At 41.0% G+C, this 20,322-nt stretch overlaps 1 protein-coding gene and 1 long non-coding RNA gene across 3 annotated transcripts in view; one reads left to right on the top strand and one right to left on the bottom strand.

Annotated features, from left to right (window-relative positions):
• LOC127393654 (uncharacterized) overlaps window positions 1-20,322 on the top strand; it is a 116,381-nt gene that overhangs the window by 371 nt on the left and 95,688 nt on the right. The window lies entirely within an intron of this gene.
• Window positions 26-20,281, bottom strand: TSPAN2 (tetraspanin 2). 2 transcript variants are annotated; one of them, XM_051638952.1, is made up of 8 exons: window positions 20,141-20,281; window positions 18,491-18,593; window positions 9,622-9,719; window positions 9,084-9,158; window positions 8,440-8,541; window positions 7,261-7,332; window positions 6,436-6,519; window positions 26-4,462 (listed from the first exon to the last, which is right to left on the bottom strand). In XM_051638952.1, exons 1-8 carry the CDS (start codon window positions 20,207-20,209, stop codon window positions 4,397-4,399), a joined length of 669 nt encoding a protein of 222 aa, XP_051494912.1. In that variant the 5' UTR covers window positions 20,210-20,281; the 3' UTR covers window positions 26-4,396. The 2 variants fall into 2 exon arrangements, with proteins under 2 accessions (XP_051494912.1, XP_051494913.1); XM_051638953.1 differs by lacking the exon at window positions 8,440-8,541.

Consider the following 20,322-nt stretch of genomic DNA (forward strand, 5'->3'; position numbering starts at 1 on the left):
TGGAGGGCCGAGACGAGTTCTCTGGTAGTCGTTTATTTCAGGTTGCTTTTATTAGAAAGTTTCAAATTCAAGACAGAAGAGCTGATAAAATGCCACTTCAGAGCACATTAGAGTAAAGGGAATTGAAAGCTGATTTCAGCAACAGAATAAGTTTTTATTTTCTCTCAAAGAAAGCTGCCGTAGAGGTAATTCTGCTAGAGGTTTTGCAGCATAAACTGATATGCTAGCTCTGTCCGAAATCAGAATTTGTGCCAGAGAAACAAGTGCGTTATATTGGAGCTGGTTTGTGTTTTGGAGAACCTAGTGGCTGGAGCACCAAAAGAGAGGAAGAAGATTGAAAAGCTTTATTTATGTACAAACGGCATCTGTTGCTGTTAATCTGTAGCTTCCGAAGGCTGTAAAATACAGTATTTGAAGGCTTATGAGAACTGAATTTCTTTTTCAACACATATGAAATATATTTTGCTACCACTATCACTTTCAGTATGAAGAAGAGTGAAATGTGAATCTTCATTGTAGGGATGTGACAGAGCTGTGCTTCATCAGCTCTTGTGCAATCTCTGCAAGGTATCAAGACTGGCTGAGGTTTTCCTGTAACAAATTAAGCACCCCCTGAAGTCAGTTACTCTAGAAAAATTAGACAAGGGAAATGTGAATAATAATGTTTAAAAATATAATGTTATCAACAGTTTACATCTTTATGCTTTAAAACAAACTGCTTGACAGGAGGAGAAAATCTGTGTGATATGCTTTCAGAATAATTACCTGGAGGGATTTTATCTTTTGTCAGTTTCCTCTGAAAGAGGTACAAGGGACAGCACTAAATGAGTAGCTCTGCTAACATATGCAGCAGTTACTGTGTATCTGGTGCATTACGAGTATTGGAGATTGTTAATTAAATCCTGGCATGCAATTCTGGAGCAAGAACTGTATTTGAGGAGGCTTAGATGCTGGTTTGGATTTAGTTATCTTTAAAAAGCTTTCTTATTGAAGACATATGGTGTAGTTGCTTGGAAATTATTTTGTACCGCTGACAAAGACCAAAGATTTTGCACTTGCAAGAGCTGAAATTGAAAGAGCAGCAGCACAATGAACTGCGGGCACTATATATCCAGTTTTGATAACCATAACCTGTGACATCTCAACATTTAAAAAGCTAGTAAATAGAAATTGGAGTTGTTAACTAGCTATGATCTGAAAGCAATTAGGAAAGAATTCTTACAGCTTTGACTGTAAGAGAAAGAACAGCTATACTTTCTGTCCCTTAAGAAGTTAAAAGACTTTCAGTTACTAAGATGCAAAAACTGCAAATATATTATGCACTTCACAACAGCAGGAAACAACAAAAGTCTGTATCTCCGAATTCTGTTAAAGGCAGTACCAGTAACTGGTATTATTCGGTTCCTGATATGCAATGTGAGTATCCTGTACACCTAAATAGCAGTAAACCCTAAAGAATAAGCAGGAATTAGGCTCTGAAAAAACAAATGCACTGGCCAGAGGAAGACAAAAAACCTTCCACAAACCCAAAACACTAAAGTGGAAAGTTAAATTATTCAAGTCTGAATCTACAGAAGGTTTCTTTGCACCACTCTTCCCTGTTTTCATAAGGCATTTAGATGTTTTTTTACTTCTGGGGGAGTGGAGGGCAGTGGGAGCAACAGAAGTTTCTGCAAGCTGCCTTTTTATGTAGTGCTTCTCAAGAGCAGAAGTGGGCATCTTCCAACTTACTCAAGAAACAGTAAACAAAGAAGTAAACTCTGGTCCTATCATTACATTCTGGTGCTGCAAATTTGAGGAATTAAAACCAATTATATGTAGATGTGTTTAAGATAAATAAAATACTGTTATTATGAGGGGGAGTGTAACAGGAGACAGCTTTATTTGCAATAAATTTCTCTCCCTCTAGGGCAATAACCTTGGGACCTGAAACATTAGCTTCCCTATCATGCTATTTGTAATGATTTTCCTGGAAAGCTGTCTTGCTCTAAATGATAAAAATGACATTTCACACAGGTTTCTTCTTTCTGCCAGTATTACCTTGGAAGAAGACACCCTGGTTTTATACTGTCCCCTTGTCTATTTAGAACAGAACCAGTTGTAGGGACAGTGTCAAGTATACCTAGGATCCAGGAAATTGCTTTGGCTAAGTCAGTTGTCTGCTGCAAGAAACTTACTTAGTTTCAGCTTCAGACCCTCAAGAATTTACTGCCAGTGTCATTCTCCCACTTGAGCCTTTCTTAGGAGCAGACAGTAGACTGGGGCCATATTTCCTGGTCTGATGCTTGCAGAATAAGGTCCCAGGCCCTACTTTTTCATGGCATCCATAGCTAATCAGCTGTGAGCAGAGTGATGCAAGCCTAACTCTTCTTTGGCACAGGACACACCACCTCCCTGTCAGCAGAGCTGCTGAGGCTGGGCCTGTACACTGCTCAGCTGGCAGCACCTGCTGCCTTCCCAGCTGTCTCAGTGCCACAGTTTGTGGCTGAACAATAAGAAAAGGGAGATCTATGTAAAAGACAGCAAGGTGCATCAATTAGATTTGGTACATGGAACAGCAACACTATTTCCAAACCTGTGGGAACAGAAAAGTAATGGGAGTTTGAATTTCTTTGGGGAACGAGAGATAAATATAATGAAGGATGTATATGCCACACAAACACGCATGCTAGAATGCACATACTTTCTGAAATCCTATTTTTTTCCACTGTATTTCAGTGAAACAGAGACCCCATAACTTGTAAATTCTAAGTTCTGTTAGACATCATGGATCAGTTCAACGAGACAGGTAGTTTAGCTGAACTTTCCCCCATTGTGCCGGGAACAATAGCATAAGAAATCTGAACCAGTGATCATCAGAGAGACACAGCTGCTATGTGGATATTGTTAGGCAAAAGCTGTTCCCTGAAATGGAGAATTATCTCAAGTAAGCCAAAAATTAAGATCTGACCCTGTGATGTAATTTCGTTCCCCTTCTGGGGGCAATCTTTCTCCCTTCTAGGCTGCTTTAAAAGGAACATTCTCTTATGAATAAATATGACAAATAGAAAAATAAAAATATAGAAACAAACCATGTAAACGCAAGCTCTGAGGTATTTCAAGCACACAGTGTAATTTTTATGCCTGACATGCAATCTAAAGGTGCTGGTAAAAATATTTACTTTATGGCTCTGTAAAAATGTCCCATCTTTCCTTCCTGCCCTTACACCCACAAGAATGGGTGAGAGGTTGAGGTAAGAGCCATGTGGAAGCTGTGATAGTCACAGAAGCAGAAACAAAGGATATTAAAGTGCTGTGTGTCTTTTCCTGACCATTTTCACTCAACAGTTGGCTTCCACAGGCCAGTTAGATTCTACAGAGTATCTGATAAAGCCGCACCTTTTCTGTATATAGGCTCCACTCCTGCACCAGCATATATACCAAATAGAGTCTTGCAGGATAAAGGAACTTCTGAACAAAGATTTTTAGTGGCCCCTTTAACTCATAGATATTTGTGTGTCTCAGGCTAGCTTGGGAAGCTTAAGCACACTTTACACTGCAATTGCTGCCAAATGTCTGCATTATCTTGCGAGCTTCCCACCTCTCCCCCTTTTCCTTTACCCTGGATCTCCTTGGACATGTTGCCTCCCCCAGAGCTTTCTGCATTTGTATGAAGGGTCCAGTCCTAAAAAAACCCCCAACAAACCCAGTCTCTGCATGACAGTGAAGTCAGTGGGTCTACTCACATGCATTAAGTTCACTGGAGCAGGCCCTTAGGCATTACATTAAAAAAAAAAATAAATCCAATTTTATTAATTCTACTCTGTTTGGGTGCTGGAAAGAACAGTTACAAAATGGATCATAGGTCTTACTTTTTAAACTGGTATTGGTTCCTCTGCTAATTCTTGGCAAACAGGGGCTCAGTATGAAAGGGTTTCAAGCCCTGTATACCTCTGGGTATGTGTACACTCTTGCATAGTGAAACTCTGGAAGAATATGCATGTGAACATGCACACAAAAACATACTCCATTTGTACATACTTACCTAACAAGATACTGCACAGTACTGAATATACAGGTACCTGCTCATGTGCATATATATTTGTAATGAGTGATATGCATGTGTTTACACAATGTTTTTAGATGTGTAAACTCTTAATTGCACATATACAAACATTAAAAATCAAATTAGTCTTAGATGCACATTTGCTTTTTTCATTAAAAAGGACATTTTAAAACCCTTTTTTGTTCAGTTTTACTCAACTAATACAATTCACCTGCTCAGCTAATGGGATATTTTCCTCTCAGTATGTTAAAACACTAATTAAAATGCATTACAATTATTAAATTGGATAGAAGAGCACTTCTTGTAAAGCTTAGTCTGGAACTCCTGGGACATAGTTGTGCAGTGAAAGTTTTAGATCATGTCTCTTGTGTTACGGATCACACAGCACAGAACCATGCTGAATATCATGCCAAAGATCTAGAAGAGAAGGGATGCAATTTAGGGAAACACAAACCAGTTATGAAATAGTCTGCATATCAGAACAATCTGAAGGTTCTCAAGGCAGAGTTGGAAGTGACTGCCTCCACTTACAAACCCCAAGACATCAGACAATTACCGTAAGCGAGATTTCATTGATAATCAAAGCCAAGATGTTATCTGCTCACACAAGTTTCACTGTTCTTTGTTCTAAATGTTAAGGCCAGTCTAACAGCCCTAAGCATTCATGTTATTAACATTAATTACACTGACATAACTGTGACTATTGGTATTATGCCTACTATTGTACCAAAATGTTCTGAGTTTCAGAATGCTTGTACATGGGATATTGTATGCACATTTGAATATGAGCAGAGAATTATTCCAGAGGAGCCAGGACTCTAGAACTGGTGCTGAGCACTGTGGTTTTACTGAGAAAGCTAAGCTCTTAACAGTTACTACTGAAGACCAAGACTATACATTAAGTATAAAACTCTGTTCAGGCTGTGGAAGTAGTCAACAAGAGAGAATGTTAAAATCAGAGAACAGTGGATGTTGCCAGAGTCTCCAGAAATTTATATTTTTGCTACATGATGATTCTCCAAAGCAGTTAGCAGCTACCTCCTGATGCTTCATTACCAATGATGTGAGGTGACCAATACTATCAGGTAGCTATGCCACTGAGTTCATATCCCCTTCCTAAGGAAGGAGACAGCTGACCAGTCATACCCCAGGAAGTGTTGGAAACAAGCACAGAAAAATGTACAGACATGTTTATGCTGCTAAAGAGGTTATAATTTCATAAATTCTGCTGTATCTGAAGTGGGAAACCACAGAAGAGATGTTCATATTTCTAGTGTATCCTTGCTGAGCAACAGGGCTGTTGGAACTCTATCCTGCCCATGTTGCTTTGCTGTATTTTTGAGTACATCTTCACTTTTTTTACAAATCACAAGATTGTTTAATCCCCTTTACCCATGCTATGGTTTTTGTTACATACATAAACCCTTCATCTACTTTTAAATGTCCACATACATCCATGAACCTCCTGCTTTTCAGAGCAGTTGAAGGTGTATTTCTTGACTAATATTCTGGCTCCTCATGCTGCTTCAGAGTGCTGCTGCTTTCTGAGTCTGAAGGAAGTCATGGCACATGCATGCTAGAATTGCTTTCTGGTAAGGCAGGCCTTTGTTGGCTACAGACAGCCCACTGCTGCCACATCCTTGCAGCAGGGTGACATCTGTTGGTCACAGCTCTGTCATGAAGGAGCAGACCTTGGGAATACAGCAATACATGCTTGTGGGAGAAGGCGGACTGTGAGAAAAGCTATAAACGCTGAAATGACACAAAGATGAAACAGCTATCTGTAACTAGGTGCTACGTGTTGAGGAAAGAAATGCTGTTCTGAAAACTATGTAATTCAAATCCTGTTTCTTTAACAAAATACATGCTGATCACTGGATCTATGACCTAGAAAATCTGTTTATAAACTGTCCTCTATACTGAGCCAATCCTATAGCCAGCATTTTCCTGGAAAGCCATTTCTATACAAATGGTATGTTCTCTCTATTCCTTATGAAATCTTAAAGAATGGGGGCTAAAGCATCAGCCTATGTATTTTAAGTTTTGTTTGTTTGTTTTTTTGTTTGTTTGGGGATTTTGTTTGTTTGGGTGTTTTGTTTTTTTGCCTCTTTTTTTTTTTTTTTTTAAAGATTAAATGCTGCTACTGCCTTTTGCTTTTCAAACAAAGTAAGATTACCATTAGATACTTTGGACATATGCAAGTCCACGTATGCAAGTCTTCTTGCACCAATGTGGGCAATTCCCAGAGAGGGGACATGCTGACAGCAGTAAGAATTGCTGCACCTTTGAGGAACCTCATCAGTTGCTCCAAAACATCTTCCACAAACTTTAAGTAAGGGACAGGAGATCCTCAAATATAGATTTGAGAGTGAAAACATGGATTTACTCACTGTGATGCCAGCAATTGCAATTCCAACAATTCCAACTAAATGCAGATTAGCATCAATTACATTCTGGATTTCAACCAGGCAGTTCTATTAAAAACAAAATTGAAAGATTTTTACTGCTAGAAAAATATACTCCAATCAACTCTGTCAGCTTTTCTCATGAAACAACAGATAGGCATGAGAAATAATATTGCAGTCACTGTCTTAATTCTTGCATCTATGCCTTGTGTTTTGTTAAACAATTTTCACAGCATATTCCCTTTTCTAGTGAGACATCTGTATGTCTTGCCTGTACAGGCTGACACATACAAGTAATTTTCTTACAGTTATTTTCCCCAAGTTTAAAAACCTTTATATGACAGGCCATGCCAAGGCAGGAAGTTTGGCCCTTTACATTGACATTGTACTTACAAGGGGACTCCATGAAAGACAGAAATAATTATCCCACTTAATACCAACAAAGTTTCTAGTCAGGAGTCTCCATACATGATGCAAGGCAGGCACTTGCCAAAATTCAGCCTTCATGGGATTTTCATTTAGGACTCCTGTTCTGCAACGACCTTCCCAATTTTCATTTAGATGATGTAACATTGTCTCAGCTACCATGGGATGTTACATGCAGGCTTCAGAAATGAGGGCTGGGCATGTTCAATATGACCTCCAGTTTATTTCTGTCTCCACTCTGCTCCATTTCATATGAAATTTCATGCTGGAATTTGCAAGATAAAAAGGAAGTTTTTCCTTTCTTTTACTTACAGAATTTATCTGATTTTATGAAACAATTTACATGAAAAAATGACTAGAGCAACCAGAACAGAAGATACTTGCTTTTGGCATCTGAATATTCTCTGGACAGGGTAATCCCATTTGTTCCACGTTATCTTTACCACAGCACTGGAGCTAAATGAGAGAGAGAGAGAAAGAGAGAGATGAAGAGTCAAAGAAGGGAAAACCATAGACTTGTTTAATGCTGAAAGTGACATGATATGTAAAAAACAAGAAACCCTACAGATAAAGTCATAAATTATTTCCCTATATCAGCTGCTACCTCTGATAGAGTTCAAATGCATGGGCCAAAATTCTAAAAAATCAGTTTCAGTTGTGTGAAGCCATAGCAAACAGACCAGTTCCAGAAGGGATTTTTATCACAGTATCTCATAATAAAGCAAACAAGTGGATTTTGGAGAAGCAGAACCTTGGCTTACAAGGAAACAGAGTTATTAAAGTAAGAAAGTAGAAAATAGAAATAGCACATACAGAATTAGGGGCAATGCACAATGGCTACAATAGAGAATGCTAGAATCTTTATTTCTGACAAAACATAGTGCTGGGTTTGGAGACAGTAATAAATCAGTGTTTCAGAGGGTTTGTTTTTCCTGTTTGCCTGTCTCCCACAAAATGCTTGGAATTCCTCTTTGGGTCAGAAATATCAGCTATGGGAGAAGGAATGCTTGAGCTTGATCTTTGTGGGCGGCAGTGTAGATACAGGATGGACACAAACAGGATTCAGGAGGTCACAGGTTCCAATTCTGATTCAGACACTTAACTTTTTGGGTGGCCTGAATTGAGTCATACATGTGCTTTTGGTTCTCTGCCTACTTGTGTCACCTACCAGTGACAGGATCTGTCATATTTTATGTCCTGGGACATGGGTCATGGTTTTTTCTCTGACAAATGCAAAGAGATTCAGAGTTTTCTGCTTCTCTGCATCTGTGAGTATTTATTCTTTGATTTGAATATTAAAAAGGGCCATAATAGTAATATCTTCTGCACAACAAAGACTAGAACCATCTGCTGAAATTTAAAAGCCTGGCCACTTTTAAAGGTAGGGATCACCTGGGGTTTGAAAACTGGAATTCTGGCAGAGCCATCAGGAAACCAGGTTGTGAGCCTCTGGCTCTATTTAAGTAATGCTCTGTTCTGTTCTTTCATACCTCAGTGGGAGGTGTTCTGAGTTGTAGTTGATAATGTAGTAGTAGTGCAAGATGTTAGAAGAGGACTACTCACAGCCAAGTGGTAGTGATAGATAGTCCTGTTGACCTTTCCCCCAGGGTTTTTCATATAGTCATCATAAACATCTTCATAGATTTTCTGGGCTTCCTGTATTGCCTGCAGAAATCAGACCTTCCAAGTGAGTGGCAAATAAGCCTTGCCCGAAACCAATGCAGATTCCAGCTTGTCATCAACCTCCAGAGCAGAAAATTATACCTGGTAAACTGGGATACCATGATTGAAGAGACAGGAGATTTTGTGACCTGATGGCATTCAGAGGGACTCTCCATGGGTCAGAATGTACATATGCTGTGTTTTGGTTAAACACTGTTAGTGGGAGAAGTTCAGTGCTTGAATTTGTTTGCCTTTTTTCCAAGCAATACCCACTTACCACAATCATAACTCTAATTCTCGTTCCTTGTGGATATAAGTTGGCATCACACCTACAGATTTTCTTTAACAGAGGAGGGGGAGCAAAAACTGCATCCCATCCTGGACTTGTGATAAAACAAGCTTTCATTGACTCCAGAGCAGAATGTCAAAGTCTTCCTGGGAAAAGTCTCCTGGAAGGTTTTCCTATGCAAGAGCAGACTGTAGGTCAGGTAGCACTGGAATCCATAACTGCCCCATTATTACATTAGAAGTTGCTTGCTGCTTACCACTTTCTTGCCTATAAAGGCAAATACTCCAGCAGTGATCTCAGCCGCAAATATCACCAACAAGCAAGCAAAGAACTGCAGAGGAAGGAAATAATCTTATATTAATATATCTTGCACAGTTTTGCTTTATACAGACTGCCAGTCAGTTCCTCATCCTTGCCCAGGCCTCAACAGCCCCCACAGTAACTGGAGGAAAGCTGGTAAGCAGGGTCTGTAACAAGGTGTCAAGTCAAAATTCTTGTAATATGGAAGCAAAGGTGGAAATGGCAAAGATAGGCTTCAGATGATGGCTTCAGATTGTAGCTTCAGAAAAGACAGAAAGTAATTCCAGGAAATACATCATGTAAGACAAGCAATGTAACTTCTTTTTATGTGGAAGCTCTGCAATAGCATGATGGCTAGAAATACTAGATCAGTCAGTAAAAGGACATAAGGCATTTCAGGTCCCGGACACTAAGATCTTTCCACTAATGACACAAAGAATGTGCTTTTGAATAATTTTCTTGCACAGCCCAGGCCCTTGAAACCTTTTACTTACTGCTCCAAGTAAGCACTGAGACTCCCGCGCTGCTCCACAGCACCCAAAAAATCCAACTGTGGTCATGAGAGCCCCTGCTCCCACCAATACGTAGAGACCTATAAAAAATCAGAATCAGGCAAGAATTTAAGAAGGTTTCTCTTCCCAAAGTCTGCTACCCATTTTGTCAAAACCACACATTTATAAGCAACAATAGTCTCTGGCTCTCACAAAAACACCTGTTACACAGGAAAGTTGCTCTCACCACAAAAGGAGACCAAATGATTTCTTCAGAAATCACTGAAGTTGCCTGTACCAAGGGCAGCTCAGTGCAGGAAGAACATTCACTGTACCATCTAGAACCACCTTAAAACTCTTCAGTGAGGAACATAAGGTGAAAAAAATTCTAAAATTGCAAGAGGGCTTATTTCTGTGAAACTTAGGGCTGGAAATGTGCTGTACTGCTGTTAAAAATGAAATGTAGTGTTGTTTTTGCATCCTAGTGTTAGAAGCATATTGTTGGTTTTGTTTTTGTTTGTTTGTTGTTTTTTTTTATATATACCCTAGTGTTAGGAATATAATAGTTTGTTTAAGAGAAAAGTGAGATCTGCGCATTCCAATGACACCTGGGGTTGTTTACGGTCTGAAAAACTGAGGGACTTAATTGGGCTCCATCTGGGGGATCCAAACATGGAGCAGGATTTATGGCCAAGATAAGACCAAACAAAGCCACTTCTATCTTGCTCCTTGGGACAGGATGACACCAATAGGTATAGATCATTTTGGTAATTGGGAAGACAGCCAAGGGGGCAAGAAAGGTCAGAATTATACCTTAAAAGGTAAAAAGTAAACTGCTAGAATGGAATGTGTAAACAGGGCGGGGAAACTTATAATTAGAAGCGTTGGATAGGCTGTAAACCCTGGACTACCCAGCCAGTGGGGAAACAAGGGAGGGAACTTTGCATCGGGAATAGGGAATATAAACCGTTATTCACCTTACTATGGGTGTGCCTACTTGTTTAGGTCATCCATTCTTGCAAGAGTTTAAATAAACTGTGCTTTGCTGATGGATCTGTTTGGGCCTGTTCATTGGCCCGACAAACGTTTCTCACACTGCTATGCAGGGATAGAACTTGAAAAGCTACCTGGCTCTGTGCACTAATTCTAATCTTTGTCTTGTGTGGGCAATGTGGAGGACACGCAGAAATCTGTCATGCCAGTCCACTGCTGGAAAAAACAGCTTCATTTCCCTCATGCTGTTACGAGAGGACAGTGGAGCTACAGACTGTGCACACTAGAGGGCACAGTGAGCCTTTCTCCCAGCTTTGACTGTGCAGACTTTCAATAACATTTAGTATTCTCAATTACCAGTTTAAACATGATTTTAAAATCTGTCCCAAATCTTTAGAGTTAAAAGAGCTGTTGGCATTCACTGTTAGCAGGCTCTGTGTAACGTAGAAAGCTCTACAAATTACAGTTGGCAATAATTGCTAGGAAAATGAAAAAAGCAAACAATCAATACACGAGTGCAGAGCATTTAGATACTCTGCCACACAGATGCAGCCTGCTTGGAGAAGGCAAACTCCCTGCTGCCCATAGATTGGCTCAGCATTGTTCAGTTGCTGTGTATCGGCCAGATATCAATCCCAGCTATTGTGATCCTTCTCCTCCCCACCATCCTTCTTGCCCTGGTACCTTTCTTGTGCCAGGGATTGCTGCTGAGGAACATACTCTGCTAAATAGCAATGAAACAATTAGAATATGGCTTTGTCAGGTCTATGTTGCCAGATATGTGGCTTTTGCTGCTGACTTTCTAGATTTCTAATAATAAGCATATTGTGACTTACCAGGACTGAACATTTTTTAAGCTAATACTTGTATTTACAACACTGGTTTTTACTGAGGAGGGATTTACAAAGATACACATGGCAGAGGAGAAAATGGTCAGCCCCACTTGGAAGAAAATTCCTCTCAGGTGCAGAACCTGCTGTTCAACTGCCAAACACCAGAACTGCCATTTTCTGAGATCTCCATGGTAACAAACAGTGTAATTACAAAGATGTTTCCTGGACCCTTTTCTGCATGTCCCTCCATACTCCAGTACTTAGCAGGCAACTTAGCAGAGAGACTCCTTGCTAAGTCTGGAAAGAAGTCTTCCCATTTCTTTTTGTTGCTTCCAGCTAGCAAAGACAAAGCTCTGCGAGGCTCAGGGGTGAGACCCCTTTCAGGAATTTGGATTTGCTTTTGTCTGAGAAACAGGCTTAACATTTCACTTGCATGAGTCACTGCTAAACCACTACCTCAATCAGAACTTCCCTTTTAAGGCGTGTTACAGGAAGAGCTCACACCACTCACTAAACAAAGCTGAGCTCGCTGTGTCTGGCCCCACAGCTGAGCCAGCCAGGAGCTTAAGGAGAGTTCATTCCAGACTGTCCTTTCTCCGCCTGGGACTAGTACTTGCTGATACTCAGAGAGCTATTTCTAGACGGAAAATAACGACAACACTTCAAAAAAAATTCCACAGAACTACAAATGTTTTTACTTCTCTACTATATATACATACATGCAATCTTTCACGCAGGAATGAGACAGTTGAATGAAGAGTAGCTTGAAAAAAAAATCAGAGGGACCAGGGTCCTTCTCAGATTACACTGTGAGGTTTCCTAGCACCCAGATCCAGGTATACTCAATGGGAATATGATTTCCAGGAAGGAAAGCAGTAGATTCAGAAACATCCTAGATGGTGTAAGCATGTAAGACAAGGAACTAGTGTTTTCCTAGTGAACTACATGCAGCAGTGTAGGCACGATCACTTCAAACTCTTGATGGAGAGAGACCTTTTTTTTTTTTTTCCCCCAAAAAATCTTACAAACGGCTTTGGGATACAAATTCCTGTCTAGAGCCTACTGCAAAGAGCAGGAGCAGGCAAACATACACTGTCTCTCTGTCTGGCTTTATTTCACATGGATTTCTTGTTTACCTGGCTGCTATGGTCACTTTCCATTTTAAATAATTCTACTTCTTTTTTGGGCCGAGTAACTAATGCTGAACAAACCACCAACTGTTCATAGTCCACTGAAAAAACAAGCAGCTCTTGCAGGATCCAGAGGCAGTGATGACAGGAGCCCTGGAACCCAGACTAACTGGAAGGGATTTTCCTGAGGTTGTATGCGCGTTACAGTGTGGGAGGCAGATGAGCTCCTCCACATAAGGACTGAGGCTCTGAAGCCCTCAGTAGTGCAGCAAGAAACCGGAAGTGCAAATTCACCGTTGGAATAGATGAGAAACACGTAGGAGTTGGAAATAACAGGCCACACACGGACATTGTGTATGTTGCATGTGGTAGCTAAGTCTGTTTCCAAAACAGGCTTGTTACTAGAGATTACCATTTTTGTGTTAATAGATTTTTAGTATATTTATTTATGAGATACATTTACAAAACTTCCTTCTCAGTAGTCTCCCAAGACTTCCCTGAAGTCAGATGTAATCAACATACCTGTATTAGGTGGATCTGTACTGTTGAGGTTGAACTTCATAGAATCCTGTGGTAATGGACTCTACAATTTAATGACATGAATAGTGCGAAAAACTTGCTAATGTGGAAATTTTTCATAGTCCGTAGTATGATAATAATCTTGGCAAACTTCTTAGTACTTTTTCTAGTTTTCTTGCATCCTTTTTGACCAGAACCACATACAGCATTCAAGACACTTGAGTGCACTGGAAATTTACATAATGATATTAACATTTTTCAGTTGGATTATAATTTCCTTTCTTAATATTTCCTAACATTTATATGCCTTCTTGACTGCAGGTGAGCAGTGCACTTTTGCCCAGAGCAACTGACAGAGTGTAAGATCATGTTCCTGTGTAGTTATAGCTAATTTAAAGTCTTATACTACTTAGATTTTGTTACCACTGCATCACTTTGCTTTATTGACACTTAGGACACCCTGAATAATCCTCTGTGCATGCATACATTTCCAAGCAGATATCAGCAGTCACACACTTCTAATGCTTAAATGCACAGGCTCCAAGCCACCCAAACCAGAAAACAGAGTATGGCCGTAATATATTCACAGAAATCTGCAGCCCCCACCAGAGCAAAGATTAGGACTCTGCAGATAATTGTCTTTACCCACTCAAGTGCAGATGAAGCACCAGGGTGACTTGCAGCTGCCTAGAGGAAGGTGAAGAGGGTGCATCAGAGAAGGAAATGGCGTAACTGTGGTTCAGCTGTTGCTGCTGTGGAACTGGTAAGCTTTTAGATAGCTATGCACGAGAGTAGAGCGGGAACACATTGTAAGGTTTTATGATCCAGCACAGAGACTGAGAACTTTCAAACAACTTCATTTAAAGCAAGGTTTTTTTATTTTTGAGGGGGGAGTGGTGGTGTCATATTTTTAAAGCAGTTTTTCACTACAGCTTTCATTTTCCACTCAGGGCCACTATCAGCCTTTTCTAAACCACTCTTCCTCAACTGCAGAAGAGACCTGCACACAAGATGCTAGAAAGACAAGTTCATTGCTTAATCATAGACTAAAAGCCTTTCCAATACACATGATGACAGGACCATTTGATGCTCCTGGTGTGGTACTGCATCTCTACACAGAGGCTATTTTGCCAACAGCTCTCATTTTAAAGGCTGATAGAGTTTGAGAGGCTATGGAGAGAAAATACTGTTGAGTAAGGGTGTTTGACTCCAAAATACATGAATAGAAATGTGACAATGAGGCACAGGAGCAGAGAATTGCAGTTTACATGGATTTAACTGCTGGCTAACTCCTGTTTGTATGGGCACTCACTACTATGGAGAAAAACTACTAATATCCTTCAACTCCAGACATGACTTAATATCCTAAGGCATGCACCATCTAACTGTACCTTTTTAAGCCAGAATGGTCACTTATGCTCTCAGAGACCCCAAGAAAAAGCCACAGCCACCCTGAAACATTTATCCACAACTGGTTTGGCCTAGATGAATGCCTGGGCCACAGATTGGATCATGGAACTGGAGCAAAGGGAATGTAACCTAGCAGAAAGTTTGTGAGCTCTAGCTGTGCAGGGGAAGCAATGCTTCAGTGCTGCCAGTAATGAGAAAGCGTCATTCAGACTGATTCATTCACATTCATCAGGTGTTGTTACCATTCCTGATGGGGCTTTTTGAGTACATACACTTCATTGTTATTGCTACTGACAGTGATGCGACCCTCTGCACTTCATTTATTAGGGAGAAAGAGAGTTTGTCCCTCATGTTGCCCATGAATCAGCCTTCCCTCTTCATAGACCAAAAGCAGAGGGGAGAACACGTGTTTTGAACTGACCCTTAAAAAGTTCCCGTGTTAGTTTTTACTTTACAAATGTTCAACTTGCACTCAGCAGACACTTTGTCTTTACTTCTGTGCTTTAGGTATTTTTAAATTATGGAACAGAACTACTACAAAGAATTAATTAAAAACCAATTAATTGAAAGATAGCAATGCTGACACCTTGGGTTCACACAGGCATCTGTCTTTTCCTTCTGATGTTGTAGACTTTCCTGCCCAGTAAAAAAATTGCCAGTGTCTTGGTACAGAAGTCCCATGGGAATTCCTTTTATTCTATGTATTTTTTTCTCCATTTAGTCAGTACTGTATCACAGACAACTCACATAAAAGAGGCAACTATCCAGCTATTGACTTTTGCTGAAATTATTATTTTTATTTCTTTTTTTTCTCTCGAGTATGGATAAGAGGAATATATGAAATCTACCAGAGCTGCACTGCAATAGAACAGAAAAGTTACAGTTCTGTCTCACCACTTTAAGCACAGGCACAAAAATGTACTATGAGAGGGAGTAACATAAAAATACTGTCATGCCTGCCACTGCAGTGGGAATTCCAAAAGCTGGGGAGCTGCAGAGACACAATGTCCAATTTTAGGAGGACCTCCACTGTAAGATGCATCTGGTAAAGTGGACAGAGACTGCGTGGGTCAAAGAGTTCCAACTCCAATCTTTAATGCTTTAGGTTAAAAAACTTCAAGCTGCAGTGGGGAATATGGATCACTGAACATAAAACCACAAGCAACAGAAAACTAAGAACATGTATGTTCTTGACCTCAGCATTGCTGCCTGTATTTTGTTCTTAAACCAACAAAAACATTTCAGTGGCTGGAAAAGATGAAAAGGCCTGGTTGCCAAGTCATGGCCTGAACTATTCCAGGGGGCAGAAAAGACAGCTGCATTGCTGGTAAAGAACAAGCCTATTTAAAGACACTCATTCTGGCCTAATGGAAAATGCAAAGATACAATTATTAATTATTTTAAAATACAACAACATTTCAGATCCAGGAAAAAAAAAATCACAAGAAATCTAAAGAGAGAAGCTGGTTAGATTCAGCTGGCAGCTTAATAGAGGTACAAAAAAAGCAGAAAGTGCTGCTCTTTAGAAGCAAGAACATGAGATGTTTTCCATAAGATCTGGATAGTGCTTCAACCTACAAAACAAACTCTGAATGCAGCTGCACTGTTCCAAGCACTGACACAAAGCTGATCTGATCACAGGGCTTGAGTGATTACAAGACAGCCACAAAAGTGGTCAGTGGAACAGAGCTAAATACATTATTTTTAAATATAAGGCCATATGTTTGTGTCTTCAAGTCATACTGATGATCTGCTTTATCCTTCAGCCCTCTGGGAAGCTGCTCCTTGTATTCTGCACAGTGCTTCATATTAAGAATTCCTATGCAAAATTCTGGCTGCCACCCAGAATGCATGTTACAGAGCAAACACACAAAGCCAAATAACACCCCCGGAGTCTCTGAGAGAAGGGCCCAATGAACAACTGTCAAGGGGTCTCAGAGATGAAGTATCCTAGTGAGGTAAAGCTCTCAAACACCACCATCAAGTGTGGCCCAGTCTGCTGCAAAAAAACATCATTACTGAACTTATCACTGGTCTTTTACCACTGCCTTATTCACAGATTGTTAACAGCCTCAGACCTCTGAGTGACTGCCCCATCAGATGCTCAGGACAGCATTTAACATGATTTACAATGAGAGAAGGCAGCAGAATTTCTTTTTTTCTTTAACAGGGAAGCTCAGCTCAGACCACAATGCCTATTACAAAAAAGGGCCAGATCGTTGCTTTAGAATTCAGTCCAAAATGCAAGTTTAAAAGAATTCTTGTTCTCAACATATTTATGTCCTATTCCTTAGCACTTCCTCTGCGAGCAGTGATGCATTACAGCATACAGCTCTATAAATACACGTGACAACCCAACAATTGAATGTCATGGTATATGATGAAACTTTTACAAGAACATTCTCCAGGACTTCCCAAAATTAACAACTCTGAACAGCTTTTGTAATTCCTATTCACTATTGAAGCAGATTAAATCTTTCAGAAATTTTTTATACACATGCACAAAATAGTATCTTGTTTACACAGTGTTACAGTCTGCACTGCAAATCTGTGAAATTACTGTGGTGCTTATTCCTGTCACAGGAAGTATTACTTTCTGGCTTCTAACAAACCAACAGGGCTTGATTTTGAAGGCCAGAATATTCTTCTGTGTTGTTGAATCTCATGGGTCAAACATAAGTGGATGAAGCAGGGAAGAGTTCCAAGATACAGCATAGGAAATTCAGCTGGTATAAACTGGATCTGGAAATGAAGTTGGTGATCTAATATGCTGCTGACATAGTCAGATGTAAGAGAAATAGTAAATCATACTTCTGGCTCTCTGTGTCAGTAGAGGTGCTACAGGGTATTTTACAGCAACCCTCAGGTTCCAATCAAATTTTCATCTGAATGGTTTTATTCAGCCCACAGAAACTTTGATGGACACGACATGGTACTTGTCTATTCCCATAGTATAATACAGTCTTCTCTGTGCCTCTACCCTGGTTGCATATATTAAAGAAGCTTGGGTTTAAGACTGTGGTGTATCAGAATCAAGGTCTCAACTAAGAGAACTGCGGTATTTAAAGTAACTGCATAGCCCAGGCAATATTCCTGCGATGGGTAACTGACTTGCTACAGCACATCTTGGGTCAACTTCCGTTCCTGGCCATCCTGTCAGGCCTGGGTATTCATTCATGGTTGGCATTTGTACATGGCAAAAATGTTTGCACCAATTGGATTTTATTGAGTCCATCTCCATGGGTGATATATTAAAACAGAAAAAAAGTGATCCTTGTAGCGTAACACGGTGTGTTACAATGGCCAATGGATAGAGAACTGCAGTTGCTGGCAGTCCTGGACAGTTGCTATTTAGGGATGTGTATAGATATGTAACACAGGTGGCATTTCCATAAAATCCAACTGGAAATTCTAGGGAGGAAAAAAAATATCTTAAATGCCTAAAATTACATATGACCAATATGAATTCTGCAGGCTTGAGGAACTAGTTGATTCCTGCCTAAATTGGATAAACAATTATTGAGATGACTCAACGCTGTGTATTTTTAGTTTTCAGCTGTGGAAGGATTTGCTCTGATACTTAAGAGTCACAGTGAGGGTCTCTGTGTGCAGACACAGAGAGAAATGGTAACCAAGAATTTTACTGCTCCACTGGTATTAGAAACATTCAGAAGCAACACTGTTGTTTTGTTGGCTTGCAGCTGCACAGAAAACTCTGGGAGGATATATTGGTGAGTCCCATTTTCCAGGAGTCTCTGATCCATCTCAGTTTCTATTCTGACAGTATGAGTACAATTTCTTTAGGATATGTGAGAATTGATAAAATCTGGGAGAAGAGTTCAGTCACACAGCACCAGAATGTCCATTTTTGTGTAGTTCAGCCCAGGAATTGTTGGCCTTTGTATAATTCAGTGCATAAGGTGTGTCATATGCCCCAGGATGAAATGAAGGCTCAAGGCTACTGTCATCACAGGGACTTTAACTTACCCATGAAGAAATACTCTGGAGACTTTTTGTCTGAAGCAAAGTTTGCCATAACCCCACCAAATCGCAGCCATAGACCAAAGGCAATGACAGCCAATCCTGCCAGCTGGAAGAAAAACAGATTACTCAGTAGTTTAGTAACAATTCGCTGGAGAGCATCAGAGCATCAAAGAGGTGTCACCTGCACCTTATGTTTTCTTGAAATCCCACAGCTCAGGATTGCACTGTCAGAAAAGGCAGGAAGCACTAGCCAGTGTTTGGTAGCAATTAATTCCTATTTAGTGCAATGTATTCCTTTCAGCTCTTCAGTGCAGTGGTGTTTCTGAACTAGTAAACCTTGTAAGTAAGCTCATCAAAACTTGGCCTGCATTGCAATGGGGAATGAGGGTCCTCTGCCACTCAGGTCATGGCATTTGAACCTCTCTGCTTGTAGACATGGGTTTAGCCTTTGTCTGCCAGAGCACACTAGGAGCTCCATCCTGTCAGTCCAAGCTTCTGTGTGTCTCTAGTAGTTTGGATGTGTTTGAAACGAATGTCCCAGTCCAGCTGAGGAGATGGTTTCTTCCATCTCAGTGAAAAGGCAGATAACAAAACACAGTAATTGTCACTTTTGTGGAACAACATAACACAAAGCTTTGTCCTACTGATTTGCAGCTGCAGCTGGGCAACATCACTGCTCCTACAGCTTGAGCACAGCAGCACTGTGTACCCCGGAGCTTGCAGTACTGTCACCAAGAGTGAAAAGCATTTGGTTTAACTGTGTTTCAAGCATAAAGGAGACAAAAGCCCAAAACTGCTTGCTCTAGAGAGGCTGAACAGGACTATTTTGTGACTTCTTTTTAATAAATAGCAAATCAGAAAGAATGGATGTTTAAGGAGGTAACATCGCTCATTGTTTTTCAGTGTGAAAAACTGGAAAGCTACTGGGAGGGAGAAAACAGCATGAAGTAAAGTGAAAGAAAAAAGAAAGCTTTAATTCAGTTGTGCTGTGGAACTGTGAGACTATTAAAAAGGCACAACCAGGGGAGAATGGTTATAGCATTCTCTAACTCTCTTAAGGGTTCTTCAGTAGACACTGTTCATTGCCACGTTAGGGTAGCTTTCAGGAAAGTAAGTGCAATGTGATGCCAGGACTTTCTCTTAGGATTCACTTGTAAGAGTAGCAGCTGTTGTCTCACTATTTGAAATTACGTTATTAAAAAGCATTGTAATGCTGTGAAGAAGTGTTCTGCTGCAATATACTGCATGGGATGCTGGGAGAACCTTTCCTGTTCTTTGAAATTTTAAGCTTGTTGAGGAAATGGTCACTACTTTAAATAATCAGTTAAGACGATGTATTTTCTCAACAGTCTCACTGTGTACCAAGTGCGTGTTTTCCCGGGAAGAGCTGTATCTTTATAGAAGCGAGCGAAAGTCAGGAGCGCTGGCAGGGCACTCACTCTTGCAAGGCAGGCCGTCCTGCAGTGCTTCTCCGCGGGAGCCGTGCTCCGTCCGAAGCTCGCCCCGCTGCCCACGCTCAGCCCAGAGCCCCGCCGGCCGCCTCCGCGCGGGACCGGCCGCGGCCGGGCCCGGGAGCTCCCGCGGCAGGTGCGGCAGCAGCGCGGCTCTGCCCGGCCCCGCCAGCCCGGCCCCGATCCGCCCGGCCCAGCTCACCCAGAAGGTCAGGTTGAAGATGAACAGCAGGATCTTGATGCAGCGCATCCTTCCGTGCACCGTGCCCATGGCGGGCACCAGCTCCGGCAGCAGCTCCCGAGGCGGCTCGGTCTGAGTCGCCGGCGGCTCCGCGCAGGGCGGAGCGGTGCCAGGAGGCAGGTGCAGGGCTGGGCGCGGCGAGG

Source organism: Apus apus, chromosome 23 (assembly GCF_020740795.1).
Source record: "Apus apus isolate bApuApu2 chromosome 23, bApuApu2.pri.cur, whole genome shotgun sequence".
Taxonomy (NCBI): Eukaryota; Metazoa; Chordata; class Aves; order Apodiformes; family Apodidae; genus Apus; species Apus apus.